The 18,845-nt window shown below is 41.7% G+C and overlaps 2 protein-coding genes across 2 annotated transcripts in view; one reads left to right on the forward strand and one right to left on the reverse strand.

The window, feature by feature from the left end:
• Positions 1 to 18,845, reverse strand: part of syn3 (synapsin III) — a 98,515-nt gene that overhangs the window by 35,123 nt on the left and 44,547 nt on the right. The gene's annotated exons all lie outside the window — the stretch shown is intronic.
• On the forward strand, positions 1,730 to 18,415 carry LOC139350360 (metalloproteinase inhibitor 3). Its single transcript, XM_070991665.1, has 5 exons — positions 1,730 to 2,012; positions 10,787 to 10,869; positions 12,425 to 12,536; positions 14,680 to 14,801; positions 16,982 to 18,415. The coding sequence occupies exons 1-5, from the start codon at positions 1,883 to 1,885 to the stop codon at positions 17,177 to 17,179; spliced, it is 645 nt and encodes a 214-aa protein (XP_070847766.1). The 5' UTR covers positions 1,730 to 1,882; the 3' UTR covers positions 17,180 to 18,415.

Raw genomic sequence — 18,845 nt, forward strand, 5'->3', positions numbered from 1 at the left:
CCAATCCAGTGTCTAACTGAGGAATGTCACAAATCTGTTGGTTCAGACCTCAAGTTGGAGGCTGAAATAATACATGACTGGGTATTATCAATGGTTAACTTAGCTGACGTGCTTCCACTCGTGTCTGCTGAAGCCGTTGGAGGCATCCAACCTGCTCTGGCAAGCAAATGAGACTGCACCTCTGATAAAACATGATGATGATGAATTTCCACAGATGGTAAATGTCCTCTTGTTCCTATCTGCTGGACTGAAACCAAAAATGTGTTGAAACTGTACCCGAACGCACCACTGAACAAACACTGGCTTATTTTCAGGGTAATAGTGAAAAGACAAAAACATAGTAGATGATAAATTCTTGATATGAGTGTGAGTCATGGGTGAAGGAAACTGTGAAACCACTGACAATAGGTCCTGTATATTTTTCTAGTCTAAAACAATACATCCTGTGTAAATTGTTCGATCTGTAAAGTGAGGACAAAACAGTCTCGCTAATACACAACTTCAGTCACCTTATCCAACTGTTATTTTGAAATTAAAGTCACTTTTAAAACATATTTGAAGTGCAAGCTAATTAATGCCATGTGAAGTGCAAAATAAAGTCTATCTGGCCATGCAGGTTCTTTAAACTGAAGATAAATGTTAATGAAGGCATATTGAGGGTCAGAGTTCCCCGACCTGATTATTTCTGGCTTGGTTATATAACTGTGAGTAGCGTCAACCCTTAACATAGCTCCCCCAGTCTGTGCAGATAAGCCTTTGCAGCGATAACACAGCTCCACTCGGGTCCATGAACGCAGCCAAGACGAAGAGAAAAGAGGGTTCATTTGGCTAATTTGACTGATTGTGCCCTGCAAGTAACCTGAGTAAATCCAGTTCACAGTAAAATTGGATTAAAAGAGGCTAAGTGCTGCCTATAAGCAGCCACAGGTAGCCCTGAAATGTCCAAAAATGAAAAATAAAAGTAGAGCCTTTGTTTGCAGTCGCTGCTATTGTTTAGAGATTAACTGTCATCTGATTGCCTCTGATTGCTGCTGCAGACTGAAGGAATCTGGCTGCACCCTGTCTTCAATATACTGTAAGTATTACTAATTAAGTGGGCGTCAGGGGGTGGGCAGGATGACTAAGTGAGACTCATGAGAAGTGAGGAAAAAGAAAATGCTTTTAACAGAATAAAAGAATAAATCAGCCAATCTTTTGTACTATTTTGTTATATTTAGAAGGAAAAATGTGTTTCCATGGTTCAAATATATTTGAGAGGCTGACACAGTTACTCAATTAACAAATGACTTCATCTGGAGAAAACACAAATTTCAAGCCATCATGTGAAATTGTGATGTTTATCTCATTTATATTACATAACTGAATATTTTGTATCATTTACACAGCAACGTGGGAAGAAATACAATCAAGTCACCAGCTTGTATGAATTATTTTTCCAGCCAAACTTAATGTACATTTTTCCTTGAAGTTTGCTTTTTCTTAACCAACCTTACATATCTTTAAAACATAATGTACCTCTACCTCGTTTTTTTAATGTTTGTTTTGTCAATCTGGTTTAAAAAAAAAAAAAAAAAAGTTCCAGTATGTCATCGTGTCTGTAATTCCTAATGGCATCACCGGCCGGCCGCTGATTGGCCGCCCCGCCCGCGAGCTGCAGAGGTGGAGAGGGGCGTGAACGTCTCTCAGGCGCGCTATATGTACGGCTGTGCGCCTCTCCGGGATCAGGGAGAAACGCTCAAGCGAGGCGAGAAGCACCAGCGACAACAACCAGAGCAGAGACTTGGACATTACACGCAGTGTACCACCGGTGCGCGGAGCGGATCCAGACGGACTCCATACAGTTTATTCCAGCAGCAGAGAGTGGTGGGAAAAGTTGAGAGAAATGCAGTCAGTGTACCAGCACCTGATCAGCCTGCTGTTTGTCTTCAGCAGCCTGCAGGTTAACCAGCTGACGGAGGGCTGCTCGTGCGCTCTGACGCACCCGCAAGACGCCTTCTGCAACTCCGACATAGGTGAGTAACGGATTATATGGACCCTTTAACTGCTGTAGAGTAGCGTTTAGATATATATATTTCTCAGATATCTCAGAGATATAAGTGCTGCCTGTCAGTCAACACAGGAGAGAGAGCTGATCTGCAATCAGTTTACTGCATGCAGTCTTTTAATAAAGCTTGCTTCCAGCTAAATCTTTCTTTTGAGTATTCAGGAAACATTAGTTTAAATTAAGATCTATGGGGACATTTTTCATCAACTTAGCCTTCTCCAGAACTTCTACTACTATTATAATTTGTTCTTTAAACTACTCAATTAAAATAAAACACACTGGTTTGTGGTCATTGAAGGACACTGGTGGTGCATCTTTAAGTGATGAGTTATGCTATGTTAAGGGTTCCCTTACATTTCCTGGGTTTTCTTCCTCAAAATTGATGAAGTTTTGATTTTATCATGTGTTTCCTTTATTGTTACAAGCAAGGCACGTTTCTGGGTGGGAGGTATGAGTGACACCAGTGCACGAAATGGTCCACAGTCAGTTTAGATGTTTCAAATCATGCTTATTTATCTGCACACTCTCTGGATGAGGGGGTTTACATAGCTTGTTTTACTGCCTGGCTATACTTTCTCTGACTCCCCAGAATAATATGAATTTAGGATCTGGCTTAGCCGGGAACGCCAGTCCAACCTGGCCTCTGTTTTTAGATAACACTTGTAAAGACTCTGGGATTTTCTGATCTGCCTCTGTAGGCAGAGGGGGTGTTGTTGGGTTGAGATGTGGGGCACAGATGGGACAGTAGGGCAGCTGATTTCTTGTGGAGAAGGAGCTGTGTATGACATTAATTTTTTGACTGATAACCTGTCACTTCAAGCCAAACACATACATTCATATTAAGGCAGAAGCTGAGTCTTTTTGAGTTGAGCTGATACTTTGCTTCACTGTCATTTCACCTAAAAGCCACCGTGACACTCTCTGAAACCCTGACACATAATGAGGCAATATCTCTCAGTCTAAATTGATCTCTCTCAGACACACACACACACAAGCCAGCATGTGTTTGCCCTGTGCCTAGAGTCAACTAATGTTACAAGGGAAGTCCTAGTTTCTGCAGGAAACACCCCTTCACTCACACACACACACACACACACGCACACAGATGTTGCTTCTAATGATGTGGCACTTACTACTGGTCACCAGTAGAGGCTGATAATGATAGATTATAAAGCTCTCATTGATGCTCCAACATCACAATGAAATGAAAGAAATTTTTTTTCTTTCCATTTTAAATACACCAAATTTTTAGAAATATTTTTCATTTCATTTTCATTATGTCCTTAATAGGACTAGTCTGACATTCAAGGAAATGTGCTTATTCACTTCCACTGCAGAGAGAAAATTGATGCCACTCTCATGTCTGTAAGGTAAATTATGAAGCTAGAGCTAAGCTAGGCTAACATAATTTAGCTTTTACACTTAAGTATTTGTATGAATTAAACAAATAAGCTATGATGTGTTGGTGATCTTTGGCATGATTGGCAGGAGGACATTGCTACCTTTGGTCAAGCTTACTGTTTCCCAGTTTCCAGTCTTTATGCTAAGCTAAGCTAACAGGCTGCTGGCTGTAGCTTTAAGTTAATACACAGTAATGAGAGTGGTATCAATCTTCTCACCTTACATTCAGCAACAAACACAATTCAATTCACAAATTCACAAGTGTTTTTCCCTATTGAACTACTTGTACCTGTATGAATCCTTATTAACCAATAATACAACAGAGTGGTGCCTTTGTTTTGTGTCTGAAAGGGTCTTCACACTGACGCTGAATGATCCCACCACAACAAGAAATACTTCACGTTGCACAGGACATGCCTTTCAAGTGCTGTTTCCTTCAGCAGTGTCCTATTTACTCAATAGATCATCACCACGTTACAAGGCTTTCCATTATGAAAGGCTTCTTCAAATGCAGCCAAAAAAATAAGTCTTCTTTGCCCAAGTATGCAGGACAACCAGTTTTTGTTTTGTTTTTCTGTCCTAGGCGCAAGTCACTTCTTTTAGTTCTGGCGTGGGTGGGAGCACATGATGATGCTTTGGTGAATCCTCTGTAGAGTCTTAGAGCGGAGGAGGTGCACGTTTAGCCTGCTAGCCTTCAGAGGACTTCATCTATATAAGAGGAACCCTGTTAATATACGGCATAGATATTTAAAGTTGAAGACCCAAATTGGTCTCTCTTTGTCTCTTGCATCTTTGGTAACTCGTGATAGCCTGGCTTGTAGGAGCGTTTCCAGCCAAATGACCTGGTTTGAGTGAGTGAAAATGCCGCCTCCACAAACACTAAATGAATGCCTTTCACGCTCCCTCAGATCTTCACGTAGCTCATGGTATTGGCACCCGCTGAAACTTGCCGGTGTACGATGTGGGACTAACTTCAATGGCTGCAGTGATCAGTTGTGAGCCCCACAAATCCTATTTCCAAGATCCTGGCTTAGCTCAAAGTGTGCTTTGATTGCTTGCGGTTCCTCTTGTACCTCAGTCCTCTGAGCGAAACACTTCTGAAACACCGGTTGGATGTAAAGTAAAAAGGATTCATTAATCTGGGTCAAATTTGCTTATATGTTCAATCAAAGTTAGAGTTTTAGTGAAATTTTTACTTTTTCTTGGGCTTCCTTAACTGGAATTAAGTCCGGAAAAGTCCAGACTTTCAAAGTGAGTATAGGGAGCCTGAATAGTTTAACGTGATCAAGCCTTAGCCTCTATGGTAAGTTTTCATGTATTGCTTAAAATACAGGTAACTGTCTCCAGGCAAATGTTAAAACAAGCTTGTCAGGTGGTCCAAATTTGTTAAACCTCTCATTCATCACTTCATTGCATCATTTTTGAGGGATAATGTGAATGTGAACAGAACACATAATCAAATAACACAATGTGGTCCCTCCAGGCCTTTTTCATTCTTCCATTTAAGCTCTATTTCTATCACCTTAGACCTTCTGCCTGTGTCACCACGGCGAGTTAAAACACAGAGACGTGGAAAACAAAAAAGTATGGGGTTGAAATGCTAATGCGGCGAGGGAGAAACCCTGTAATTCTCACCGTCAACATCAAAGGCGACAGGCCTGAATCTTCCCAATTTAAGACCCGTACTTGAGTTCAAAGCGTTTTGCTCTTGTTTTCTTGGACCTGACCCATAATCACCCGCAGGCACTCCACTGGATGAATCACAATTAGGTTAAAGGGTTGGAAATTGGGTTATTGGAGGCTGTCTTACTTTATTTGACAAATTCAACTCAAAATATTTGACAGCATGAATGTGCTCGAAGAGCAGACGGCTCTAGTTTTTGGTCAAATTTTTTTGTGTCTTTACCTTCATTTTGATAATCTTATCTTAGAGATATCTGGAATGCGTTTGAGTTCATTTTCCTCGCTGAATTTCAGTAATCCCTGATGAGATGTCAATTTTGTGGTTTGTATTTGAACTATAAGTGGGAAATCCTCCACAGTGCGACTGGCTGGCCTACCACTGTTCTGACGAGGTTAGAGACATCCTGTCAGCTTTCCCTGCTAACATACCTGGGCACCAGGCAATGACCTGGCTGCCTTCTTGTGCAGAGACCTAGTTGGCTGCTATTAGGCAGCTGGGTTAAAGCAGCCCATTCACAAGGGCAAATGAGCAGTGCTTGTTTTTCCAAAGCCCTCAAAAAGCAAGATTAGAGGCCTGGCAGTAAACTTTGACCCTGAGATTTAATATCGCTCCGTAACGACGAGTTCAGGAGCGCTCGGGGTGACAGGAGCAAACTTTACATGCTTGCTCCATGAACCAGGTCAGTTGCTAGGGATTAGCATGATGTGTGCGTATGCTCGGTTTGGGACTGAGGATCAGGCCATTGAGAGAAACTGATCCTGCCCTACTGTGGGTATTTTATTGTGCATAGAGGAGCTTTGTCAAACAAGTGCAGCATAGCAGGTTTCAGGCGTTGCATGGCCTGGGGCTTTGTGACGGACCTCTCCTGGTACCAATACATCCTCCTCTTTCTGCTAATGACTTATGTAGCATTTAGTTAAATCACTACTCCCCATGTCAGCCACCAGCGCCCCCACCCCATGTGCAGGTCAACAGGTGACAGATGATAACTGGAGCGGAGCCAGGACTCCTGTTATGAGAAGCATTATATACGAATGGATCAGATATCCGCAGTTTTCCCAAAAGTGAGTTAAAATACGAGGAGATGTCAAAGGTCCTGGATTCCGTACAAGTTTGGGATGTTCGCCCCCTAAGCCAGGCGTATCAAATCTCCAGCCCATCCCTTCCTTCTCTGATGACCACACAGCGGCTCAGGGGTTCACTGTTTTAAAGATGAGGCCAGCACAGGGGCAATGGGCATCAGCCCAGCACACACTCATGATGATACAGTGACTATTACACCACAAACCAATGATTTCATAAGCTTCAGTTGTATTTTAAAAGGCAGCATTGTAATGTTTGTATTACAATTTCACTTACTGTAACCTATGGTGGCCTGTAACTGCCAACAAAAAGTCAGACTTTTATCAAACTACAGGAATTTCATTTCATGTCACTGACATTTGAACAGCGGTTTCGTAATCATCACACCAAAAAGTGGAAAAAGAAAAGGTGAGAGGCAGCCAGTGAAAAATGGACACAGCAAGTGAGTCAGTGACAAAGATAAAAGGAGAAAGGGATGTGAAAAGCAGGGACAGAGGAAGCAAAGATAATGCCAGGACAACTGACAAGGATTCAAGTGTTGGTTGTCACTCTCTTTTCCAGTGCGCTCGGTTTGAACACTTTGGCAAAGCTTACAAAAGACACCAATTTGAACTCAGACAACTAGTGTTTTTGAGGTCAGCTAGCATGACATTTGAATTCAAATGACTGGTTACTTAAAGATTCCCATGCTTCAATCCAACAGAAACATCCAGTGAAAAGGAAAACTGTCACCTTGTTGAAAGGTGGAAAAATAAGTCTTTAAAAGAATCTGTGAAATTAACACTGGACTTAAAACTTTCTCTGTTGCGACATGAACAGACCACCGTAGTATCTGTGATTTTAAAACATAGTTCGTACTGCACTGGCTTCCTGTGCATTTTGCCAGCCGGTAAGTGAACGTTCCAGGCTTTGTGCTCCAGCGTTTCAGCGGATTCTGTTTCACTGTTTATTTTTGAGCGTGGTAGTGTGTCATCCTGAGAATTCCTCTTCCTCCTACTCGCCTCCTCAAACTTGGACCACTTTCCGCATACTAAAATCACCGTCACCCGCCCTATGCCTCGCTTTTCTTTCTCTCCCTTCACACACACACACACACACACACACACACACACACACACACACACACACACACACACACACACACACACACACACACACACACAAATGAGTAACCTTATTCTTGTCATGCCTGCAGTTTGCCACATTGTACGTAGGTTGAAATAAATGTTTAACTAAATTACATGCTCACCTTAAGATTTAGCATTTGCATTCGCGCTTGTGTAATCCCCTGCTTTAGGCAAGAGATACTGAGTGACAAATGGATTCACTTCTTCTTTTTTTCTTTTTAATCAGACCCTGGTTACCTCTCTTATCACGAAAAGCCTCCCACTCTGAAAATGTATGTCAGATCCTCTGCAGAAGATGAATACTTGTGCGTCACGGCACTGGCTTGTTATTCTTCATGTTTAGAAAACTAAGAGGGAGAGAGAGTGTTGCATTACAATATAGAGTAGCTGATAGATATTTCATCTCGACTACATTACCCACTGGGTTATTAACTACTAAAATAAAGCGTTATATCAGTGGTCGCAGGCTATATGACACTCTCAAGTCAGAATGGAAGGTGACAGCGTGTCAAAAATGAAAACCACGCTCGATGGCTGCAGTTTCATTATGTTATTATGTATCTTTACACAAATAGGAACAAGTATTCGAATTTCAGTCCAACTTTATGATTCACAGCCAAATAAGGTTACAAATAGAAGCACTTCAGCTGCCTGGTGTCCTACTGCAATCACCATGCTAACTAAATTAGTCAGTATGATAAATGTGAAAATGTTTTTCTGTCATCACATGTATTAAACTGTATCGTGAAGCATCGAACGGTATCAGTGTTTTTGCATTAATGCGTAAATTCATGCCGTAAGGTCAATAAAGTTGCCGCCAAGAAGCTACCAAATATCAGTGTGTTTTTTGAAAACATGCAGGCGCTCTAAACGTATTCCCCTGCCAGTTTGACTTATTAGACCTGGACATAGACGAGTTACAGGCAGCGTGCGTGTTAAAGAAACATACATAATTCCCGCTTTTTGCCTTGCCTCAGTTACACAGACATTATGATTTATCATAGCTGATAGTCTAGCAATGTGTGCAATATATGCTCTATCACTGAATATTGTGATGTAATCCTAACATGAGTGATTCCCTGAACTGAAGACACATGCCTTTTATCTACACAGTATGTCCACAGTTTCCAGCTGAACCAGGGTGATACGAGAACACATTATGAAACTGGGTTAAATAAACACTTGTAATGCAGCCTTCTTGACGTGAGCAGGCGGCCCTGTGGTTGTGCATAAATATAACGGCTGAATGTGGAGGAGGTCGTGGGGTCACTGCAGGGGAATCACACAAATCCTCTGTCTCCGGAGCAGCTGAGGCCCTTCACACATTCCTCTGGGTGATGGCACCATCACTGGCCAATTAGTGGCTGCCATCCAACAAGAGGGGTCCTATCTGGATGTTCTTCAGTAACATCAGCTGACCCGTGGCCCCTCAAACACGAACATTTGTTTCTAGTGAGGGTTGGTTTTGAGGTCAGGCAAGTGGAGGAAACTAGGTTTTGGGGTGACACTTAAAATAACAGAAAAAGTGTATTTAACAGAGGCAAAAGTATCCTGTTATATGTGCACATTCCTCTGTAATTGTGCCCTGGTTCCTCTGTAATTGCAGCAGCGAACGTCTGTCAAACAGCATTTGGGTACATTTCTCGGCGGTCTATCAGTTAATAGCGCTAATTTAGTTCTTATTAAAAGAGTTGACAGATTAATGGATCAAATGATCTGCAGCGAGTTATTGTGAAAGGTCGTACGGCGGAGGGCAGGCAGGGGGTCAGTACAGCAAGGCCTGAAATGATGTGCATTTACCTTGGTTTTGTGATTTATGGTGAAGCTGTCAGTGAAAGTCAATAAGTATAACACAATGTTGGCATGTGGAATGAAACACTTCTGTGCTCTGCTGAAGAAGCAGTGTTACCTCACTGGCACTTTGAAAGATTATTCCATTTTGCTGTGCCTCATGTTTAATGTATGGCTGATACTCCAAAGCATTGTTTGCAGGCTAATGCAAAATCACAATGCTGGCCATGGTTAACATTACTTGCTGAACAGCATGTCAGCATGTACTGTACTATGAGCAAGTTAGCATGCTCATGTTAGTACTCAGCTCAAACCACCTGAGTACATTCTCACAGAGCAGTGAGATCTCATCTGAGCCCTGTTTGTCCTTTTGTCATAGACAAATTGAAAAGAACTACTCACTATATTGTGCATTTTCACTGATGATCAGAAACTTTCATGAAAACACATCAAACTGAAAGAAAATGAACCAAACAGGGTACACCATGTTTCTATTGGTCAGATGCTGGATGGCCACATTCCTTTAATTTGCTCATACTGGCTCAAAATAAGTTTTTGGGGATTATTTAAATAAACTCTTGGTTTAAATTGAGGTTTTTATATCCAAAATAAATGTGCGGTCACCACTTTTGGGTGGCCGTGCTGTAACTGCTTCCTGTTTGAGTTTTATTTTTATGTCCATTTCCATTTGCCTGGAAGTAGGACAGCTAGACAAATGCAGACCAACCAGAAGGTGCCACATGCGTCATTTCTTTCTCCAGTCGAAAAAGAATGAAAGGCTTCTCACTTTTTTTCCTTTCTGGGGAATGTGAGCCCCTAAAGAATGTGTTAAGGAAATTCCACCGGGAGAAGATAACAAACATGGCCAGTGTTAGTTGTGTCTGCAGCCGGTCGGCTGTGGGCAGCAGGTGAACTTCACAGAGGACTGACTGCTTATGCAGGGCCCGCAACTCTGGTTAGATGCCATTCACCAGATCAAATTATCACTCGTTTCTACACTCCAAACTCCCTGGCCTTCCACAAAAAGCCCCCTTACTCGAACATGAGTGAAAGCAAACAAATCAAAGTCGTCAAAGTGTTTTCACCTTGCAGACGTTTACATGAGGGTCCTGCACTCAGATTAGATCTTTTTCAAGGCCTGATCCCAATATAGAAGGAAACCTGTTTAAACAGAGGAGATGCACACTGCCCCTTTTCTGCCTCATGTGACTCTGCTGTAGTGTTTAAAAAAAGCCGAATGAAGTAAGGTTTTGCTAATGCTGACTTGAATAATACAAAAAAAGTTTCATCTTTGATAAAAGCAGTCATCCAAGCAATCTTGAACATCAGCAGTAAGAATGAAGCCTTGGTACATGTACGAGGCCTCTTTCCCTCTAATTTCTGTATCAAACTCTAAAGTCCCTGTTGTCTTTTTTTCCCATTGGCCTCCCTTGGCACACAGCAGCAATGCAGAAAATCGGATAAACGGATTAACTCTAGTGCCAACCTCGTCCTGAAATGGTATTTATAATGGGTTTGCTAATGCCTCCTACTGGACGAGGCAGTGTGTTATTTGATGGATTGGAGAGGAAAGCTCAAAGTTATATGTTAGAGGAATGTGACAGTTTGCTCAGATCATTTCAAAGTCATTGACCGCTCTGTCTTTTCTCTTTGCAGTCATTCGAGCTAAAGTGGTGGGCAAGAAGCTCCTGAGAGATGGACCTTTTGGAACGATGCGCTACACGGTCAAGCAAATGAAGGTGAGAGCGTCAGTCCTCTGCTGAAGTACTGCTGAGCAAGAAACTGAATCGTTCATGCTTTAAAGGACTAGTAGGACTTTTTGGCAACAACACTTACTCCATTTCTTGCAGAGTATTACATGAGAAGGTTGATACCATCCTCATGTCTTTGAGATAATTATGAAGTTACAGACAGTACAATTAGCCTAGCAAGAGATACTGAAAAAGTAAAAAAAATCTTCAGAGCTTCAGAGTGCTGGTAGGGGTTTTCTACCTTTGACCAAAGTTAGGCTAGCCGTTTCCCAAAGCTTCAAGTTAACATGCTTGTCCATTGCATGTTAATTTAAATGGCACAGTGCTTAACTTGAACGTATTGGAATAATAAGGTTGCAATGTCCTCAGCTGACTTTGGTTTGTTTTGGTTTTATCATTGAAACTTATCTTTTAAGGTTGCTGTTTATGTAACCCATTACTCTAATTGTAACCACAGGGCCGCTGCACTGAGAGTGTTGTTAAGATAAAATGAGAAACCAACCTATTTTTCTTCCATTTAAGGATACTCTTTGATCTCCTTTGATTTAAAAGCACAGGCACACAAAATGTCATACTGAATGTGGCAGAAACTCTTTAGCTACGAGACTGACCCTCCGCCTCTCTCCGCTGCTGTGTGATAGCTGAAAAGCAGTTTGGGATACTTAGCCTGAAAGCCTGTTCTTCACTTCCTCTGTATTCTTACATAACGCTGCATATTTCTGACAGATGTTGACACCGGCCCGCTGCTCAGACAGGAGCCAGGCCGGAGGATTAGCGAGCTTACAGGCATTACAGCTCAACCAAACTCCTCAGTCAGAGTATAAACATTTCAACAGTCATGCGCTGCATCAGTACAATCCCAGTTTGCACAAAAGCATTAAGTGGCCTCTTGTTAGAGAAGCACACCAATCATCACTGTAAGGATTAGCCTCAGGAATTAGATGTGACCTTTGCACCTCATGGGTTATTTATTTGTATTACAGTCTGCTGGTTTATACTGCAAACAGTGGTTTTCCTTGTGGGCTATAATAGGATACAGTTCCCTCCAAATTTCAACAAATCCTATGAGACAAATGCCTTTGGTTTTCCCAAACCTCCACAGTTTCAGGCTAAAGTAACAGTTTGTTCTGCTTTTCTGGGAGCGACACATCTAAACAGGGATTTCCTGTTGTTCCCAGACAAATAAATGACACTGAAAAAAGTTCTCAGGGCAAACACTGACTGTTGGCTCTGCATACCTGAGCTGAATAGAAGGAGCTGAGTTCCACAGTTTAGCAATGACCTTGCCAAAACAGCATCAAAGTAGAAGCACATTACACGACATAATCATGTTATCTACGATTTAGTTAAGGGCCGAGCCTAACACTCCTTCTCCCACGAGGCATTCCATAAGGAATGTCATCTGATAAAGCCGGCGTGTTGTTTTCATTCCTGGTTATTAATGTGTGGAGGTGGGGTCGGGGGTGTTGTGCCAGGGTGAGGGTTATGGCATTGCACGTTTTACTCAGGTATTCACTCCAATTTTGTTTCTCATGTCTCGCAGATGTACAAAGGGTTCGACAAAGTCCAGCATGTGCAGCATATCTACACAGACGCCTCAGAGAGTCTGTGCGGCGTTAAATTTGACATCAATAAGTACCAGTACCTGATCACAGGTAAGCTGCCTTTGGTTTATTCACTTACATATATCCTTGATTGTTATTTTATGCTTGTACGTGACTGGCAGGATCTTTACTGAGAGGCACAATCTGATGCTTTTTTGGTAGTTCAATTCAATTTACTAATCACAGGAACTCAGCTGTACGGCTGACTACCACTGTCAAACTTACTTTGGCACACCAGTTTTCACTGTGATCACCAGTTACAATTACAGGATAATGGTAAAGGATTGGCTAGGGTGTTTAAAAGTTATCAAGTTGCATTATGGGAAGTGCAGGATCCACAGTAAGTCAGACTAGCTCTGCTGCTTTGACTTTGTGCTCTGTTCTGTCCTCAGTCATCTCTTTTTCAAGACTTCTTCATTTGTCCTGTGACACAAACTTTCCCACTATTTATAACCTACCATTTGCTATCGTGCAAGTAGGCAAAGCAGGCCCTTTTTTAACATTTTTGTACTGATTTCTCTCAACTTCCCAGGCCAAAAACTGTAGAAGGAAGTTTTCTTCCTTCAACTTGTAATTAACAACTTGAAGGAAGAAGCAGAAGCTTTTTATTACTTGCTATTTCCAACAGAGGTGCAGTTTACTTTGGACCCTGCTGTGCTTGGTGTATAGAACTGTCGCTAAGTCCTGACCTGTAAATACTGTAACTACACCCCACAGTGCAACTGAACGAAACGGCGTTGCCAGGCAGCAATGGCTATGTTTACCCAGTCCGGGTGCGAGTGACATCACTGATGTCTTTTGCTGCTCTCAAGGAGTCTATAATAAGTCCTGCATATGATCAAGACTGCATTACAAGCACTTTAAACACACCAGGGCCTGTGAGACGAGCTGCTTGGCTCTCCTTTGATCAAGCTTTGAGTGCTCCAGCCCTGATTAGTATTTTAGGAGCATGTCACACACTCAACACCATGTAATAAGCCTGCAAGTGACTCCAGTAATCCCAGTGCGGGGATGCAGGCTGAGCAGGAGGTTCAGGGGGGTCGAAGAAGCACATATTTGTGAGCTGTCAAATTCCCGTGTGGTGACAACACGGTGAAGGAGACATATGGTGACAAATCATGATGTTCCTGAACGCTCGCAGGCCGCTTCAGTGCACCTGTCTCAGGAGTCAGTAAGCTGCAAACTGTCCGGCACTAAAAATAGACGTCTGCTGACCTTTGGATATTCAGAAATAGGGGTGTTGGTTTAATATGGTCTTACTGTATGAGATTGTCTTACCATACATAAACAAGGTGGATTGCTTGAGCGGTTTGTTTATATTATCCTATGTTACATACAGAGGACTGTGAAATTAGACAAGATCAAGATTTTTTTTTCCCAACAAGAGCTACCAGCAATATGACACCAAGTTTGATTAAGTTACTGTTAATTATTAAAGATAATAGTTTTCTTAAAGCTTCGGAAAGCACTATGAATCTGGTTGATGCTAGCAGGGCTGGCAGCGTCCGTCAGGAGGTTCACCACTTTACCACCATCAGGTTGACATTTGTGGTTTTGAGTAACAACTTAACTCTCAACAACTTATGGATAGGTTTGGTACATGCATTCATGTCCCCGTTAGGATGAATTGTAATCATTTTGGTGATCCCTTAACTTTTCATCTATTATATTCAAAAAGAACATACAATTCCAATCAGACTCAGCTGTACTCTGTGTTTAGCACTAATTAGCAAATGTTAGCATGCTAACAGGTCAAGTGAAGAGGGTGAACCTGGTAAACATACATGCTGAACCTGCTAAACATGGCAGCACTGTCATTGTGAGCAGGGTAGCATGCTGAAATTAGCATTTAGCTAGCTGCCCAAGTATAGCCTCATGGACCTGCTGACATGGTTGAGCCTTTCATGCCAAGAATTTGCATTAAAAAAAGTACCTGTTTTATCAGCCTTTCAGCATCTGCCTACACCTTTGTCTGCAAAAGAGAGAAGTCCTATCCACAGGTGGTTCAATCAGGTTTTGACAATTGAATCAAAATTTAAGAATGAAGAAAGAATACAGTCTGTGCAGCAGCAGAAAGTTGCCAAGTTCCAAAGTGGCACTTCAAAAATGGCTTTTTTCAAAAGCAACTGGAGATTGTGGATTGAATTTGGGACTCAAGACATTAATCAGTTCCCTCTGTTCTTTTCTTCCTCAGGTCGAGTGTATGATGACAAGGTCTACACAGGGCTGTGCAACTTCAATGAGCGGTGGGAGCGCCTCTCATTGGCCCAGAAGAAAGGCATCAACCATCGTTACCAGCTGGGCTGCAACTGCAGGGTGAGTGGAAACCAGCAACCTTCACCGAGCAAGAGTGAGGAAGATAAGGCAGGACGAGGAGGCAGGAGGAGGAGGATCAAGAGAAGGAGGAGCTAGAGCTTACTGCTAAAATGTAACTAAGACTAAACATGAAATGACCACTTATATAAAGTGTACTAGAGTGCTTATTAATGATTACACAAAGAGGGAAATACCTCTGATGGAAGTGCCTTTGCATGTGAAAGGTCAAACCAATTCAGGCTCATTAATGCTACTGTTCAACTTCTCTTGCAACTGTGACTGTGAGAGTAAAAATCGTTCACTTAAAGTGACCCTCGTGGTTGAATGGCTGTTATACAGTGCTACTGTTATTGAGACTGAATCATCAGCATCGTTTCCACTGTTCTACATTATGGATGTTCAGCAGAGACAGAAATAGAGAGAAAATAAGTTTCACCACCACCACCGGGAGTTATTTAATAACAGCTCTGGAATTAGCTCAAGTCTTCATTCCTAGTTTTATGTGCCTCAAACATGTAGCCTGCCGCTGTGCAGCTGCTGACCCGCCTCATAAACGTCCTACTGTACAACAGTGTCCTGGACATCTGCTAACACCATCGGCCCCTATCAGTATAAGTGGATTAGCAGAGAGACCTATTTGTTCCCGGTGCAGGCCATCTCCTGCAAACTGTGTACAGTGCATACATGGCAGCAGCCCAGAGGCATGCAGAGAAGCCCATCGATCAACCAAGACTTCAGTTTGAGAGTCAGTAAGCAAAGGCAGGCATAAACATCATCACACTTACTAAAGACACTCCGGCGTCCTCCACATTCCTCCACAAATGATGATTTACTGCATTGCAAAGCAGGAAGCGCGTCGTACCGGTTCGAAAATTATTCCCCACACATCAATAAAATCACTCAAACCAGGAAGTTATGTCGAACTTCTCTGAACCGTGGAGGACAGACTCTCCAGGCTTGAATAACAAAAACATCCAAAAATGGCAAGTGCGCCCTCCAACTTGCTGATTGAATTTGCTGGCGGATTCAGATCCAGATAAGCGCAGCTCTATTTGGCTGATGACTCCATTTTGCTGTCGCTAAATGCCACGTTTCTGTTCATCACCTCTGAGTAGTTGTGCGAATCTTCCTGTCAATTCATGCAGGATATTCATCTGTGAAGCTGCTTTTTGTGGGAGCACCTGGAGGTGTGACGCACGAAAAGAGGTTCAATAAAACTGAACTGAATCATGAACAAACTACAAAAACATCAGTGCTTCACGGAGATGGATGACATTCATTTAACATCCCACAGCACAAAGCATATGAATGCCTGGGTGTGCTTATTGGTTTTTCACTTAACTATTTAAAAAGCTGCCTTTTCACACCTCATCTATTAATCTGCTGCAATAAATGACTAAAAGAAAAAGCTGAAAGCAGTACAGCTCAGGGGAGATTCCATGTTGTAGATGCTTCACCCCTTATATTTCAACCAAATCATATACTCGCTTACTTTCTTTGATTTCTCTTGTACAATTGTGAGATTTATTTCATATGTTAATAGATCATTAAGCTAATTCTACTTTGACCTTTGCACAGACCTCCAGGCTGTAGACTCACTGTTGTTGAAGTTGCATACAACTGCTAATTAAAGTTAGCTTCAATTAGAAAATAAGCCAAATACGTTGTTCAGCAACATTAAAAGAATGTCCTTCATTTTGGGGCGAGATTTAGGTGAGGACATTAATACAATTCTCATGCTAAATGTGAAGCTAGGGGATGTTAGCTTACTTTAGGGTAAAGACTGTAGACAGGAGAAAAACGGCTAGCTTGCCACTATCCAAATTTTTAAAAAGTCACCTCTTAGCTCATTTAGCAACTTAAAGAGTGGTTTACAGGTATTAAATGTGATTTTTTTTTTTTTGTAAATCTCTAAACTGGAAAGACCCAGTTTCCCCACTTTTCCAATATTATGCTAGTTAAGCTAGTTGCCTGCTAGCTGTATCTTATATTTGGTGTATAGATTGTCTAACGCTCGCTAAAATTTTCAAAATATACTAGAGTGTATTACAGTAAGCCAGGAACTAGATTCATAACTATTCAACTGAAAAAACACAGTGGGTCTATAGCAGTTGTTGCTAGTAGGTAGTTTTAATTCCTGCTTCATGGCTACATCTTTAGTTTCGCTTCTGTCTCTGTAGATTAAGCCCTGCCACTACCTGCCCTGCTTTGTGACCTCAAAGAATGAGTGCCTATGGACGGACATGCTGTCACACTTCGGCTATCCCGGCTACCAGTCCCGGCACTACGCCTGCATCCAGCAGAAGGAGGGCTACTGCAGCTGGTACCGGGGCATGACTGCACGCGACAAAACCACCATCAACACCACCGACCCCTGAACCCCAAAGCACCCTGCCTGAAATCCACTGCCATCTCCTTGATTCCGTCCCATCCCAATCACTTCTAGAGTATTACAGGACTCTTAAAGCTCACTGGCCTGGGTGACAGCCTCTTTAAATGGGCAAAAAAAGAGAAAAGATCAAATCCATTACAGTGCCTGTTTCGTAGCACTTCTGATAGAAAACAATACCTTTTTTGTTGTGCAGATCACCCTGTTGGAATCTTATCATATTCCCAAACTACAAATCAACTGTCCTTGCACCAAACTGTCTCTTTGGGGTTCAGTGGTGTTAAAAAAAAGGGACAAAGACAGACTTTTAAAAGACCATAAATGAGTGCGAGACCTTGGTCAACCTCTATTGTGATCTTCAGATTTGAAAAACAAATCCCCAAGACAAGCATTGACCTGCAGAGAATTAAAAGTATAAGTATTATTGGCATTAATTAGTGACCTGCACTTACTCTACTGCTAACCTAGCATGGTGGTGTATTGAGGCAGTTAAACTTTTTAAAAAGCAAGGACTCTCAGAGCTAAAGGTAATGAAGTAGCAGATGAATTTCAATCAATGAAAAAGTACAGCCAATGATCACGATGTTGAAATATGAGAAGGTGTTGCATTGTTGCTACTGAACTGCGCTAGCTAGCATTAGACTCACTTCTGCACATCAGCAATACAGAGCAGAGCCAAAAATCTTTTCAACCACACAGATCAAGTGCCAATGTGAGGTATGATCTCTGAAAGTTATACCTCTTACTTTGGCTTCAAAAAACCTTTTGAAAATGGTATTGTTTTACAGTGAAGTATACATCAATTATGTTGAGTTTTTACTGTAACGTGTCTTTATGGATGGTAGTATCTCTGCTTACCTGAATGTTTGCAATGTAACTCTTTGCAGTTATATCACAAACGCCCTTTCTGTTGAGCACTGATAAATATCAGAAATGCTAAAAATGTCTGTCTGTTACAGTGCCAACGCAGGGAAGAGCTCACTTCTTGCAGAGATGGTGATATTTTATTTTTGCTGTATATAACATAAGCTACAGAAATGAACTATCGACTCAGCTGAAACCTCTGTAATGCATTTATTTATATGTTTATTGGATTATTCTGTAACCATGTGGTATATCTGCAAAAAAAAAAGAGAAAAAAATATGTAATAACAGGTCAAAACTGCATTGTGACAACCATCACAGCCTGTGCAACCGTCCAGAATGAAGGACCAGCATTTCCATTGGACTGGTAGGCTACTTATGGTACTTTTTTTGCAACCGTGATCATAGTTTCCCTGCTGGGAGTCAAGTATAAGCAGAGGTTTCAGACAATGAGATATTTTATAAGTGTATATTCAGTCTTTTTGTATTTAACTATTTCATACATATATATATATATATATATATATATATATATATATATATATAAAACAATATTGAAATATTGTCACTAAATTCATTCTTGTTCACCTGCTCCATATAGGGTTTTTTCTCATTTTTCCCAGTGCTGTACCTTCAGTCCATTCCAATAACAGACACAGATTTGCTTCATACTGAGTAATGGCCCCTTCATCACTAACATTAAACATAGGCAGCACTGAGGACAAAAACTGGCTTTGACCAAGTTGGTGGTTCAACATTTCAGAAAACACACTTTGCATTCTTGCTTAGGG

This window comes from Chaetodon trifascialis, chromosome 22 (assembly GCF_039877785.1).
Source record: "Chaetodon trifascialis isolate fChaTrf1 chromosome 22, fChaTrf1.hap1, whole genome shotgun sequence".
NCBI lineage: Eukaryota > Metazoa > Chordata > Actinopteri > Chaetodontiformes > Chaetodontidae > Chaetodon > Chaetodon trifascialis.

Coding starts and splice junctions, on each gene's coding strand:
- LOC139350360 (XM_070991665.1), top strand. CDS start 1,883: ATGCAGTCAGTGTACCAGCACCTGATCAGCCTGCTGTTTGTCTTCAGC. Junction 2,013..10,786: donor CTTCTGCAACTCCGACATAG/GTGAGTAACGGA, acceptor TTCTCTTTGCAG/TCATTCGAGCTAAAGTGGTG. Junction 14,802..16,981: donor AGCTGGGCTGCAACTGCAGG/GTGAGTGGAAAC, acceptor CTGTCTCTGTAG/ATTAAGCCCTGCCACTACCT.